The sequence below is a fragment of the Bos grunniens genome, chromosome 3, assembly GCF_055505025.1.
Source record: "Bos grunniens cultivar Pamir isolate PY7600 chromosome 3, Bosgru_T2T1.0, whole genome shotgun sequence".
NCBI lineage: Eukaryota > Metazoa > Chordata > Mammalia > Artiodactyla > Bovidae > Bos > Bos grunniens.
In genome coordinates, this window is record NC_141167.1 from 64,350,335 (window position 1) to 64,365,512 (window position 15,178).

A 15,178-nucleotide genomic window follows, 5' to 3' on the forward strand; every position below is an offset into this window, starting at 1 on the left:
TTAACTTTGGTTAAAGTAGAACTAAATTAAACTATAATTTCAAAATTAAGCCTTAAGCCAGAGTTGAATGAGACAGAAAAGCTATTGTGTATATTGTTACCTATGATTCAGTTCAGCTCAGTGCAGTCGCTCAGTCCTGTCCAACTCTTTGCGACCCCATGGACAGCAGCATGCCAGGCTTCCCTGTCCATCACCAACTCCTAGAGTTTACTCAAACTCATGTCCATTGAGTTGGTGATGCCATCTAACCATCTCATCCTCTGTCATCCCCTTCTCCTGCCTTTAATCTTTCCCAGCATCAGGGTCTTTTCAAATGGGTCAGTTCTTTGCATCAGGTGGCCAAAGTATTCGAGTTTCAGCTTCGTCATCAGTCCTTCCAATGAATATTCAGGACTGATTTCCTTTAGGATGGACTGGTTGGATCTCCTTGCAGTCCAAGGGACTCTCAAGAGTCTTCTCCAACACCACAGTTCAAAAGGATCAATTCTTTGGCACTCAGCTTTTTTAATAGTCCAGTTCTCACACCCATACATGACTACCTATGATTATGTACCAATAATCCAGAGAGTAGTACTGCAGAGATTAAATTAAGCATACCACTTTTATATAAGAATGTGGTTTATATCTACATGGAAGCTTGCCAGACCTGCCATACTTTTATATTTATACTACTATTTTAAGTGTTTTGGTTTCACCAGGCCTCTAGAAAATCATTCACTGATTTTGTGCAACACTGTCCTGGCAAATAATGAGAGTACATCTTAAAGATTAAGGGCAAGGAGTTGAGAAAAAACAAGTACAGTATAAAAGGTATATTAGGATACAGGCTCACTTGCACTTAGATATAATAAACATTTCAGTTTGTGTGACTAGTTAGGCATGTATTAAACAGTGGGCTATTTCCCCACGGATAATGCTGAGCTGTAACTGCTGCAAAGTGCCAAGATATCAAACACAGCTCAATTAATAATGAAAACTGAACAGGAATATGATTAATTTGAGAAGTGTGACTGAAGTTTGGTTCTACTAAAATTGTATCACAAGGACTTCCCTGGCAGTTCAGTGGTTAAGATTCTGCACTTGCCCTACAGGGGGCATGGGTTTGATCCCTGGCTGAGGAACTAAGATCCTGTATGTGGCATGGTGTGGCTTAAAAAAAAAAAAAAACAACTCACAAAATTTGTATATTATAAAGAATTACTGAGAAAGGGCAATTAAGTAAAAACAGCTTTTATATGCACTTATAGTTAAGGCATATTTGATATCAGTCAAAGGCTAGACTTTCTCAGCTTACCCTTGATTACAAAGGGGGTGTGTGATAAAGATTATTTCTTTTAAAACACCCCTTGTTGTTCAATCCATCTCAGTTTGGTGTCTCAGGAAATAATTATTGTTGGCCGAGTGTTGTACAGACCATAGAATAACAGCTTAAAGATGAGAGGATGAACCACACTGCAGCCACTTGTCTCCTGTGAATATACCATTGAAGAAACAAAACAGAAAACAGGAAGGAAGGAGCCTACTAATTAGGTCCTATGTCTTAAGTCTATCTAAAATCCAGTTTTAAAAATCTTTTTAGATTTTACCTACTTGCAGTAAAGACTAACTTTTATATATGGGAATCTTCTAAACATTAAAATATATTATGGGTATATGTGAACCAAGAAAATGAAAGCCATTGTAGACACAGAAGCCATATCTGGGACATAGGAATTTCAGGTTTTCAACTGAGAAATCAAGGATAACTTTCGGTTGAATAATGATGTTAAAGCGTGTCTGCTTGTTTTTCTTACAAACCTATAAAACTGTACTCATTGTTAGAAATAATCCTTTACTACCTAATAATGAGAAGATACTATTTGAAAGCTTTACAAACCATAATACCTCAAACAGGATTCAATAAGTAAAACTGAAACAATATTAAAAGGAAACAAAGCAGAGAGATATTGACATTTTTCTCAAACATAGGGACTTCATTAATTCAGCTTGATTTGGATGATATAAGTGACCTTTTCCTGATAATTTTTAATTAATCTATAGGTCTAATGAAAAGATTTAAAAATTGAGCAAGTTTACTGTTAATTTGAACAGTGGGTAAAACCATAGCAGATTTTACTGGATACTTAGAACTATCTAGTCCTGGTTGTCTTCAGGTGTTAACGGTGAGAATAGATATCAGGAAATAGTAGTAACAGGTGTGCAAATTAACAGATCATATTCTTTAGTTAACCAGATTAAAAGTTATAACTTACTGTTGACAATTATGTGCATGTAATAGGTGCTTTACTTTCATCTCAAATTTCAATGTAAGACTAGGTTCTTACTGTAACTGAATAAAAACATCTAGTTAATTATTCTTTGGCTTCATGTGGCCAGAAGTAAGGAAGACTGGACAGCACAGCCATGGTAGGATGGTCTATTGGTCTATAACCATAATTTTCCCCTTCATTTGCTTTGACTGATCTAATGCCCCAGGCAAGAAATCAGTTGAGTTTCTAAAACTACAAAATGTAGAAGCTAATGACTTCTTTGTAGTTAGGTTGATTAGGCAATTTAACATTTTACCTCATCTCAACTAAATCATCTAATGGAAGAGAGATACTAGAAAGCAGTACCTTTTTAGTTTCAAATTGTGCTTCTTCCTGACAGCACCCTCTACAGTCAGGATCCAGCTGCAGAAGGTTGAACTGTCCAAGCAAATCACAGGAGCTGCAGAGCAAGTTGCTGGAGAAACCTAACTCTCTGCAAGACTCTGAGGAAAATTCTGCTCCCAATGCAGAGACCTGAAAACAAAAAATAAGGGGGAAAAAAGTCATCTTTACATTACAAAGCTTCCAAAAAAGAACAAGCAAGAATTGTCAAAATCTAACACACATACTAGAGAGTTACTGAAACGCCTCATTTGGAGACAATTTTTAAATTATTTTTAAACTCTATGACCTTATGAGTCTTCGGTTCTTCCCATCTCCCCCCCCACCTTTTTTTTTCTTGAAAACTTGTCATATTGCAGCTTGGCTAAAACATGGATTCACAAAAAAGATTATATATTATTTCTTTGTGATATACATACATATATATCTTGAAGAAAAATGAATTTTCATTTCAAGAACTTAGGATCTGCTTGCCCTCTCCTCCTTCTGCTACACATCTCCTAAATGTTCCCCATTTCTATTTTTGGTTCTCTCTTTGCATATTTTCCACGGAGAACTACATCTTTTCCATGGCTTCAAATATTCATTTATTAAAAACTCTCAAGTCTTTTTTCTTAAGCGTCAAGCTTCCAACATCTTCTCGTTTAGATATATAGGCACTACAAATTCAAATTCTCCAACAGTGAAACATCTTTAAAAATCTATTCCTTCCAATGTATTCATATTCAGAATATCTTAGCAAAATGGTCCCATTTTCCCTGACTACCCAGTCGTCCAGGTCAGTCAACCTAGACTTCACATTCTTCACCATTCTTAGAACCAAAAAAAGCAGAGACATTACTTTGTCAACAAAGGTCTGTCTAGTCAAGGCTATGGTTTTTCCAGTGGTCATGTATGGATGTGAGAGTTGGACTGTGAAGAAGGCTGAGTGCCGAAGAATTGATGCTTTTGAACTGTGGTGTTGGAGAAGGCTCTTGACAGTCCCTTGGACTGCAAGGAGATCCAACCAGTCCATCCTAAAGGAGATCAGTCCTGGGTGTTTTGGAAGGACTGATGTTGAAGCTGAAACTCCAATACTTTGGTCACCTGATGCATAGAGTTGACTTATCTGAAAAGACCCTGATGCTGGGAAAGATTGAGGGCAGGAGGAGAAGGGGATGACAGAGGATGAGATGATTGGATGGCATCACTGACTCGATGGACATGGGTTTCGGTGGACTCTGGGAGTTGGTGATGGTCAGGGAGGCCTGGCGTGCTGTGGTTCACGGGGTCGCAAAGAGTCGGACATGACTGAGTGACTGAACTGAACTGAATGAACTGAGAACCAATCAATTAAGTTTTGACAATTCAGAGCTCTCAAGTCTCAAGTCTCTAAAAGAACTCTCAAATCCTTTCCTGCCTCAGTCGCTTAAATGGTCAGCTAGTCCTACTTCTCATTATACCTCCAATCCCATTCTACTTTTCTCCTACAGTACCTGAAAATACAAAACCCTTACTCAAACATACATTTGCTCATTTTTTTTTTTATGCTAGGCTCTTTTATACGTTTCCACCTTGTTAAATTCTACTTAATCCAAGAACTTGATCAATATCAGTTTTCTTAGGAAGCCTTCTCTGAGAAAAAGCAGATTCCAATCTTTAGCCACTATCTTTTCTTAGAAATTTATGCATAGCTGTAGAACAGCACACTCATGACACTGCACTATGTAAACCTATGATTGTTTGATTCCCCAATAATACTGTGAACTCTTTCAAGGGCAAGCATTATCTCTTTGTATTTCCAGCACTTGGCTTTCCAGGTGGCACTAGCAGTAAAGAATTTGCCTGCCAATGCAGGAGACTTAAGAGATGGGAGTTTGATCCTGGGGTTGGGAAGATCCCCCAGAGAAGGGCATGGCAACCCACTCCAGTATTCTTGCCTGGAGAATCCCATGGACAGAGGAGTCTGGCAGGCTATGGTCCATAAGGTTGCAAAGAGTCAGACATGACTAAGGTGACTTAGCATGCAGGGACATGCTAGTTCTCAGGTGTGATAAGCAGAGGAATTGGTCAAAACCACAGACTCAAGTATGGGGAATTTCAGATTGACTGTAACAGGTTGATCTCCTAGACCAAGAGTCTGCAAATTTTATGTAAAGGGTCCCATAGTAATTGTGTTAGGCTTGGGTGGCTATTGGAGAAGGAAATGGCAACCCACTCTAGTATTCTTGCCTGGAGAATCCCATGGACGGAGGAGGCTGGTGGGCTACAGGTCCCTGCGGTCACAAAGAGTCAGACACGACTGAGCGACTTCACTTTCACTTGGGTGGCTATACAGTTTCTGTTGGAACTACTCAACTCAGCTACTGTAGTACAAAATCAGTCACAGACAGTAATAAATGAATGTGTGTCTGTGTTCCAATAAAACTTCACTTACAAAAACAACGCTTGCTGGATTTGGCCCACCAGCTAACTAATCAAGCTGATAAAACCAAATGGCATATCTCACTGTAAAAAAACTTTAACTATTGCTGGCATACTCCTCCAAAATGCTAATCATCCCACTGGCCTTACATTAAGTCAACATCCTAATTTGATAGCTTATACAAACATCCTTTACCTTAGGTAAGTAATAGGGTGCAGTATGTATCATAATGTATCAAAATAGATCAAGTATACCAGTCTAGCCAGAAGGACCTAAGACCCTTGCTCCTATACTAATACTTTGAATACAGTTTATTTACTTATAAAGTGATCTGCTTGATCTATTTCACAGGTTAATTTCTATTTCTCCAAAGATGGCCACACCAAAATATATACATCATCCCAAATGTGACTAGCAGGGGCTTGTGACTATTCTGACAAACAGAGTGTCAAGAAGTGATAATTACGTGATTTCTGAAGGTAGGCCATAAAAAAGGAAGCCATCTCTTCTTGACTAGGGCTTGCAGGTGCCGTGTCTCTGTTTCTCTAAAATACTCAACTTTTAGCCACCATGCTGTAAGATAGCCTAAACTACAGAGAGAATGTGGAGAGGCCCATGCAGAGAACAACTGAGGCCTCCAGCTGACAAACAGCATCACCTACTAGATGTGTGAGTAAAAAGCCTTCACGCTTTAGTCTTTAGTCTCAGGCTGAGGTCTGTGACACCGTGGAACATACAGCCACGCTGTCGTGCCTGTCTGAATTGCTAACCCATAGAATCTGAAAGCAAAATAAACAATGGTTTTATACCACCAAATTTCAGGGTGATCTGTTTTCCAGCCATGGTAACTGAAACAGGCAATAAAAGTGAAATAACTTTGAAACAGTGAACTGCTAAACAAATGTAAGAAACTGTTACCAAAGCATGTTTTATAAAACAAGAATCTCAAATGAAAAATCATGGGATTATAATACTTGGTTTTATTCTGGCATTTACTGAGCACCAACTGACAGGTAGAGTGAACATGCAAAAAGTATTTGAGTCTGTTGACATCCTGATTCAAATACCAACTCAGAGCAACCTTATTTCTGAATTTCTGAATAGGAATAACAACCACTTACTTCACAGAGTTTGGAGGATTAAAGGAGAAAAAGTACAGAAAGCATCTAATATCCTGTCCAGTACACAGTGAGTACTTAATAAATGTTAGAATTACTCCTACCTTCCACTGTGAAAACAAAAACACTATTTATATTTAAATCATTATAATAGACACTTATCTCTAACCCATGTCTATTACAATGATTTAAATATAAATAGTGTTTTTGTTTTCACAGTGGAAGGTAGGAATAATTCTAACATTTATTAAGTACTCACAGGTTAGAGAAAAGTGACGGAGAACGCAACAGCACCCCACTCCAGTGTTCTTGCCTGGAAAATCCCAAGCACAGAGGAGCCTGGTGGGCTGCTGTCTACGGGGTCGCACAGAGTCGGACATGACTGAAGCGACTTAGCAGCAGCAGCAGAGATAAGTGTGGGGGAGATAGAAGGAATCGTGAATTTCATGAGTGAATCTTTTTTTCTACTATAATTCGTTTTTTGCAGACTTAAGGCTTTGACTCAAATAAGAACATCAGAACATATTTTAAAGCACTTTATAAGTAGAAAATGCTAAATAATATAGGAGAGTTCAACAATAAATTACACCCACCCATCTTTTTATTACATAAAACTAACTGAATAGCATTTAAATGTACACAGTAAGGTCAAATATTACATTTTATGTTTTGTTTTACTGTTGTTATTTTTGGCTCTGCCACAGTGCTTATGGAATCTTAGTTCTCCAACCAAGGACTGAACCGTGCCCTTGGCAGTGAAAGCACGGAAGCCTGGATGACCAGGGAATTCCCCTAAATTTTATAATAATTAGCCACCCTTGTAAGAAAGACATGGATTTTAAGGACAGGGTGGGATAACTCAAATTGGGATAACCACTTAACATTTACAACTTTCTGCAATTCTAAGTAGGATTGACAGGCTAAGAGACTATGCGTTATTCATTTATTTTTCTGGTGTTATTGAGTTCTTTAAAAACATGAGGGTTGTTGGCAGAGAAACTGTAATAACTGTAATGCAACATTACCTCTTTGGGCAAAAGTCTGGTATTGCTATACATTTTACTACACTTATACATTCACATGATTAGTTGTCTCTTTACTCAGAAAACTCACAGGGTTCTCACATAGTAATTCTGAAAAGATTCAAATCTGAGATGAAAGCAAATACATGGGTTTACAGATGAGCCCCAAGAAAATAAGTACCAGAAACATTATGACAAGCCATAATGACAAGCTCTTACAAGGCACCAGATACTTTGTCAAGTGTTGCTAAACACTTTACATCATTATTTCATTTAATCTTATCCTCCTATGAAAAAGGAGGTATCATCCTTACCTTATAAAGAAGGAAACGAAAGCTTTAATTCCAGCCTGCCCTCAAAACCCTTAACCACTGTTATTACCATCTTTCACAGAATCCACGATGTGGCATTATTGTATGTACCACTAAAAACAATAAACACACTGACAGTTATGACACTAACTGAAATAAGACCAATCCAGGTGATAATTTGTGAAGAAAAGGGGATGGAATGTGGTGTCTTAGAATAAGTGATACAGAAAATCACTTTATACTGACTGCTTTCAGTACAGGACCTTTCTGAATAAAGTAACATTATGTTTGAGCAGAACAAAAAAGTGAATACCACTTAGTTCTAGGAGACTCTAGAAAACAGCTCCCTTAGGCTATGCTTTTTTTTTTTAATGCTTAAGCATACTCAGAATGTATTTTCAGATTAAATAATTTTATATCCTCCCAGTTGTCACCTCATTGGAATGCTGATAACCATGAGCTGCTATTAACTCTATTTTTCTCTTAATAATATATTTTATTGAAGTATAGTTGACTTACAGTGTTTCGGGTGCACAGCAAGGTGATTCAGTTCTTTAGATATATATATATAAAAATACACACACACATGTATTATTTTTCAGGTTATTTTCCATTATAGACTATTATAAGATATTGACTATAGTTCCCTGCGCTATACAGTAAACCTTTATTGCTTGTTTGCATATCTATTTTTTTTTTAATTAGAAACCTACCATTCTATTCATACTAAGACAAATAAGTAGAATCAAAATGTCATAAGCTTTTCCGTTAGGCCTAAGTTTATAAGTTTTCTAAGGACTTCCCTGATGGTCCAGAGGTTCAAGAATCTGCCCTGCAATGTGGGGCACTTGGGTTAGATTCCTAGTGAGGTGACTAAGATCCCACATCCCAAGGAGCAACTGGGCCCATTAGGGCACCTCAACTGCTGGGCCCTCATCCAGCAAGTAAGATCCGAGGCAGACAAATAAATAGATAAGTATGTTCTTAAAAAAAAGTTTGTTAAATTTTCTATAATATAAGGAAAGAGAGGTTGGTGGCCTAAATGAAGGATTACTTATAAGTGGATGAACTTGAGAGTTATTTAGGAAGTAAAATCAACAAGATTTGATAATTACCTGGATGTGAGGTCTGTAAGAAAAGGTAGGAGTCGAAGATGACACCCAAATTTCTTTGGCATGAATTCTGTGGAGGATCACTTTGAAAGATTGTTTAATAACCATAAATTCCTCCTACCTTGGTATGCATGCTTCTTTGCAATGTGACTATGTCACTCTTCTCATGCAGAGATGGAATCTATTTCCCTACCCTTGCAATCCAGATTGGTCTTGTTTGCTTTGGCAAATATTGTGATGTGGAAGTGATGTATGGGATTTCTGAGGCTAGGCTTCATGAGGCAATGCCGCTTTTGCTCTGTGTCTGGCCTTACTGGAGAATGAGAGGTCACATGGAGTAGACCTAAGTCACCCTAGCTGACAGCACCACTAAGTATGAAGCCATCTAGAACCCTAGCCAGTAGTTCAGCTGACCTACAGGCTCAGTACAGCGGTGTAAATGAAAGAAAGTGAAGTCACTCAGTCATTTCCGACTCTTTGCGACCCCATGGACGGTAGCCTGCACCAGGCTCCTCCGTCCGCGGGATTTTCTAGGCAAAAGTACTGGAGTGGGTTCCCATTTCCTTCTCCAGGGAATCTTCCTGACCTACGACCCAGGGATCTAACCCAGGTCTCCCGCATTGTAGACAGACGCGTTACCGTGTGAGCCACCAGGGAAGGTATAAATGAGGCCAAAGGAAATCAACACAGAAACTGCTCAACACATAGAATCATGAGAAATCATTATTTCAAGCCACTAAGTATAGGGGGTGCTTACACAGCCACAGATAATCAAACAGTTAAAGAGATAATGAGATCAGAAGAAGTCAACTTGAAATGTTACTCTTTATCTTTTCATGGTGGTGAATACAAATTATCTAAGACTGACAAAATATTCTTGAGTACAAAGTTTAGAAAGGGGTCTTCCAGTAATTTCTAAGGCACCAAATGACTGAATAATGAAGTAGTATAAAGTTAATGAGAGAAGTAAAGAGTCCACCTTTTAGCTTACGTAAGGCTGTAAAAGTAAATAGGCAAGATCTTTAAACTCCTTAATGAAAGAAAAGCCCAGGTGTTTGTGGAGGCCTTCCCTATAGACCCTCAATCCTCCAAACCTTGAATAAATTAATTAAACCAGATTTCTAAGAGAATATTCAGCAGACTCAATACAGAGAACACTTGAAAAATTAGGCTGATAAAAGACACTTGTAAAAACTCCAAGTATGGTGCCTATTAAAAAGTTCTATTATTCACAGTTAAACGAACTAAAAACTTCTAATAAGTCATTTGTGAGTGAACAGGAAAATACGTCGAAACTAGTCTCTCCCCATTCAAATATAAAGAAGGTATCTCTTCTGTTAACGGATAAAAGCGAAAAAAAAAAAAAAACTTGGTTAGACAACGATCGATTTTAAGCGAGATGAACGCTATCATTTTAGAAAATCAATTTCAAGAATAAATTATGTTTTAGTATGGACTAGTTCCTTTTATTGCAACAGTGTTGTTTAAAAACCACAAATGATACTGAGGCGTACCCAGCGGTCTTGTGAGTGCCAGAGAACAGAAGTAAAAGACTAAGAGTGACTTACCACAAACAAATGACAGAAAATTGACAGTAAAAAGGAAGTGTACCCTGGACCAAAGACTTGAGGGCTTTCCTCTGGAAGCTTTGTCATAAAGACGGCAGTTCCTTGCATTTCTGCCAATTTAAAAACAATCCTCACATCTTTGCAAAACTTAGTGCCTTTCCCACCCCCGACCCCCCGCTTTTACAGCGTGTCTTACAGATTGTACTCAAGAGAGTCTCAGGTCAGAAGAAGGAACTGCTAGAAACCCAGGGCGGGGAAAGATAATCGTCAAACGCGGAATAAAGCCACGTCGCACGCCGGCAGCAGCAACCGCTGGGGGAGCCCACCCGTTTCAGCTGTGTCTCCCAAAAGGGACCGAATATTCCGTCTTCCTTAGCGCAATTCCTGTCGCTCGCCCTGGGGCTGCAGCAGAGGTGACCTCCACTCACCGTTTGAAGCACGGTCGCCAGCAGCAGTCGCAGCCCAAACGCCGGGCCAAGCCATCCATCCCGCCGGGCCGCCATCACTGCCACCTTCGGTAGGTCTCCGGCTGCCCAGAAGACCCCTCTGCTAGGGGCGTCTACTCCAGTGCCTGATCCAAAACAGGCTGCTAAAGGCCGCTGCCATCAAGTCTCTTATTCTGAGGAGACGGGCATTAACTACGGGCATATGTAAGCTTAAAGGTGAGCAAAAACTTTACACTTGATGTAAATATGAAGTCACTGGGTCCTTTCGATAACTCACATCAGGCATCTCCCTAAACTCCTCAAATCTGTGCTTCCCGGGCTCCTTCCTTTCATTCACGACATTTCCTTAAGCAGTCAAGAAGCCCCGCCTTCGCCAGTTTCGGCCTGCCTCCTTCTCCAAGTTTACCCAATCGAATGCCGATTTGGTTGACACCTACGGCAAAGGAAACCAACCGTGACACGCACCAAGAGCGAAGCGCTGGAGTTCTTCGGTCCAATAAGCTCAACCGAAAGGGAGTAGGGGGCGGAGCCTCTGGTTGCCGAGCAGCGTACGTGGAGGCGTGCGCGTGGAGGCGGAGAGGGATGGGTAGGGGGCGGGGCCGAGGGCGGCGCAGCCGCAGCCGCAGCGCTGGCGGAGAAGCGCGCGGCCGCGAGCAAAGGAGGGAGGGAAGGAAGGAAGAGAAGGAGGCGGTTAGGCAGGCGGGCGCGGGGGTCGGGGACTGAGGCAGTACAAGGAGGCGAGAGCCCGGCAGCTGCTTCGCGCTGTGTTTGCTGCACGGGCTTTTGAAGGGAGTCGGCCGTGGAGTCGGTCGAGGAGAAGCGGGCACCGGCGGCGTTGCTGCTGGCGCCTGGGGGCGGGGGACTGGGGACTCGAGAAGGGGGGTCGTTGCGGTGGTTCTCTCGCTGTCGCGCTCTTCTTGCTTTTCTCCCGGCTCCGTGGGCTCCTCCCGGCGTCTCCCTCGCCCCCGGGGCCCCTATCCCCACCCCCCGCGGTATGTCTTGATCCCGAGCAGCGGGTTTCATGGGGCTCCTCAGGATTATGATGCCGCCCAAGTTGCAGCTGCTGGCGGTGGTGGCCTTCGCGGTGGCGATGCTCTTCTTGGAGAACCAGATCCAGAAACTGGAGGAGTCCCGGTCGAAGCTAGGTGAGTAGCCGGGTCACTCCGGGCTGAGTGGTATGTGGAAGGGGCCAGGATGGGGAGGCACTGCAAGCCCAGCAAGTGGGCGTTTATCTAACCTGATAATCTGGCTTGGAGGCTGGAGGCTGAAAGAGAACACAAGCCCCAGGAATGGTGTGAATTAAGCTTGGGTGGTATGCTGGGCTCACGAGGTCAAGGGGCAGAGGTTGCAAGGTTGGACTTCCCCGAGCCAGAGGGTTGCCACGGGGAGAAAGCAAGAGAATATCGAATTCGTTGGAGAGTCAGTACTGACAGTTGGAGGAGACCGAAACGGTCAGGCTTGCCTGTTCTCTTGGAAGTCATAGTGAAAGCTCCAGCAGTTTCAGGCAAGGGGTATTCTAATTTGATATGTGGGCACCTGGATACTAAATCTTTTGGGAATGGGGAGGTTCGCGAAGGGACAGATGCGCTGAAATGGAGGGGAGATACTGGAATGATGGTGTGTAAAAGAAACACATTGTAGTGAGTTGCACTCGTGCTGGGGGCAGCAAGGGACCGCGCAACTGACGAGAGAAATAGACTGTCCAGGTAGAACAGGAAAGCAAATAAAAAGCTCCCATGAGGTTCTGAAACGAGGTAACCAGGCATTTGAATTCTTTTTTAGTGGCGCTAAACTGGTATTTTGAGCTTAAGAAAGGAGTTGTATGTGCATGTTGCTTCGCAGCAATGTTGGTGTAGTGAATTTAGAAGGGGGAGGAAAGGTTGAGGGGAAATTGCTATAATGAGATTTAAAGTTAACGAAAGGAAGAGTGCAGCAAGTTTACCGTATGGTTAAGTACCTTAAAGAGTTAACATTTGTTACTTTAATTGAGAGAGAGATCTGAAGTACAAACAGTTGGAGTGTGCTGTTGTGAAAGACCAGACGAATGCACAGATAAGTACTTTCGGAGCAGTAAGGAACTGTGGCATTTGGGAAGAGTGAACGGGGAGGGAGTGTTAAAAGAATGTCAGCAATACATTTTGATTTTAAAATGTACATGGCACTTAAAAATCAGCCCAGGAGGCTCTAATTTGAATGTGGAAAATAATGTTTAGTAAGTATATTTTATACACTTTCACTGCCACATCATTTAAAATAAGTTTTGAAATGCAAACAATAAAATAGGAGCTTTATAATTTAGACTTAGAAGTAACATATGCTGCTGTTATGATTAATATTTTGGAAAAATCTATCAGAAAATAATTGTAATATTACAAATAGTAGCTAGCCATTTGCAATTTTGATACTTTGAAAAAACAATTTTAAAGTGCAGTTTATCAAAGAACATCAAATAAATTAACAAGTGCAAATAAATTTGAAGATAGGGATAATTCCACTCTTCAACTCTAAGGTAAAACTTGCCCTGTATAATTTTGAACAGATATCAAATTTATTTACTATGATTTTATTAATATGTATAGTATACAATGGAAAAATATTCACTTTAAATTTTGAAGGTTGGCCAATATACTCTTTTTGTTTGTACCCGTTTAGCAGCATTCTAGTCTGGTTAATGATCCAGCTTTACAGAAAAAAAAAGACTCCTCTTCAAGAAAGTTGAAAGTTATATTAAATTAAAATTTATATTTATTCTTTGTTGTATTGCTCTTTGAATTTCTTATACATATTATGGTGGGTTGGGATAACTTCAAATTTTAATTTTCCTTCCTTGTCTAACATTTTTTCCCATAATAATTTAAGTTGTTTTCTATAGGCACAACCTGAATGATTTTAAAAATGTAGAAAGCCACAGGTAAGTGGCTCGGTAGATAACGTGTTTCTTTAAGACTTTTTACAAGAAAGAAACTCTTACATTTTGTTAGAAATAGTAAATATGGAATAAATGAAATAATTCTTGAAAAGGAGACTCTTACAAAAAGTTGCTGCTGCTGCTGCTAAGTCGCTTTAGTCGTGTCCAACTCTGTGTGACCCCATAGACGGCAGCCCACTAGGCTCCTCTGTCGTCCCTGGGATTCTCCAGGCAAGAATACTGGAATGGGTTGCCATTTCCTTCTCCAATGTACAAAAAGCTAGAAGGAGCTAATAATAGAGATGTGGAATTGAGTGAGTGATAGTCGCTAGGTCATATTTGACTCTTTGAGACCCCATGGACTGTAAACCTGCCACACTCCTCTGTCCATGGAATGCTCCAAGCAAGAATACTGGAGTGGTTGCCATCTTCTTTTCCAGATGTAAAATTATGACAAATAAAATGTATAGCTTCACATCAGCAGTCTTTTGACTTAAAAAACGTCTTATGAAACGGCCTGTACTAAAGCAGATGTCAGTAATCTTCCTTAGGAAAAAGGAACACAGAAGGAGGCATATTTTGACAATCAGACTCTACTAGGCCCTTTCATTTTTGCTATTCTTATTTGATCTTCCAAGAACACTATAGAAAGCCATTTTTACAGATGCAGGAACAAGTTCAAAAGTTAAATAAGTTGACCACATATCTAGTAAGTGGCAAAGTCAGTATTTGAACCCAGGTATGTCTGATTTCAAATCAAGTTCCCCTTTAATTATACCAGGCTGCTTGGGACTTTATATTGACAGTACACTAAGATGTAGTGGTTTGAATAGAATTTTTAAACTAGCACCAATGTTTAATTGCATTTATTGCTAAGAATGAATATCATTTTTAGAAAATTCAATTTCTGACACAAAGGAATTAGTTTAGTGTAATGTCTGTTGCTTGTTTATACCCATGTAATGAACATAATTATATTATCTAATGAAAGAACTGAAATAGATAGCTTTCTTTTGCTACGGGGAAAAAAAAAGATAGTTATTTTCTGTAAGTATAAAATTACAAACAATAAAAGCATTTTTATTTTGCCATCAGAAAAACTTACACAATTTTCACTTTACAGAAACTTTTGTGGTGTCATCTGTCACACAGAATTTTGACTTAAAGTGTTGTCAAATTTATTAAATTTTGCATTTATGGCTTAAAAAAAAAGAAAAACTTAAACATCATTAAGTATATCAACAGGAATTCCTAAAAACCAGTGTCACATAATAGAGTTTTTTTTTTTCCTATGAATATTGAATGACAGTATACGTAATACTGGCTTTGCATCTTGCTTTTTTCATTTAATGTCACAGAACATCTTTCCAGGTCAAAAAATATAAATTTGACTTACTCATTTTAATAGCTGTATAACATTCTACAGTATGCATGAGTCATAAATTCTTAAGCCATTATGCCAATAATGAAGATTCAGTTTATCCCCCTTCACTCACTTTTTTTTTTTAACTGTTTTATTTCTTGATATAAGAATATATATATAAGAAACATGCTTATATTAGTTTATTTAATTCTTTATTTGTTGGTACTATTTTCAGTAGAATAAATTCTAATAAGGGATTACTGAGACAAAAGATA

The 15,178-nt window shown here is 39.6% G+C and overlaps 2 protein-coding genes across 6 annotated transcripts in view; one reads left to right on the plus strand and one right to left on the minus strand.

The window, feature by feature from the left end:
* Positions 1 to 10,702, minus strand: part of SELENOF (selenoprotein F) — a 43,495-nt gene extending 32,793 nt beyond the window's left edge. For both annotated transcript variants that reach the window (XM_086390968.1, XM_086390969.1), the window contains exons 1-2: positions 10,615 to 10,702; positions 2,616 to 2,783 (exon numbers count right to left, since the gene is read on the minus strand). In XM_086390968.1, the coding sequence (XP_086247094.1) occupies positions 2,616 to 2,783; positions 10,615 to 10,689 (243 nt within the window). In that variant the 5' untranslated portion in view covers positions 10,690 to 10,702. The remainder of the gene's footprint in view (positions 1 to 2,615; positions 2,784 to 10,614) is intronic.
* A 663-nt stretch (positions 10,703 to 11,365) lies between these two features.
* HS2ST1 (heparan sulfate 2-O-sulfotransferase 1) overlaps positions 11,366 to 15,178 on the plus strand; it is a 184,919-nt gene continuing 181,106 nt past the window's right edge. For 3 of the 4 annotated variants that reach the window (XM_086390966.1, XM_086390963.1, XM_086390965.1), the window contains exon 1: positions 11,601 to 11,777. In XM_086390966.1, the coding sequence (XP_086247092.1) occupies positions 11,654 to 11,777 (124 nt within the window). In that variant the 5' untranslated portion in view covers positions 11,601 to 11,653. Of the gene's footprint in view, positions 11,778 to 15,178 lie in introns of all 4 variants that reach the window. The other variant, XM_086390964.1, reaches the window with a different exon arrangement.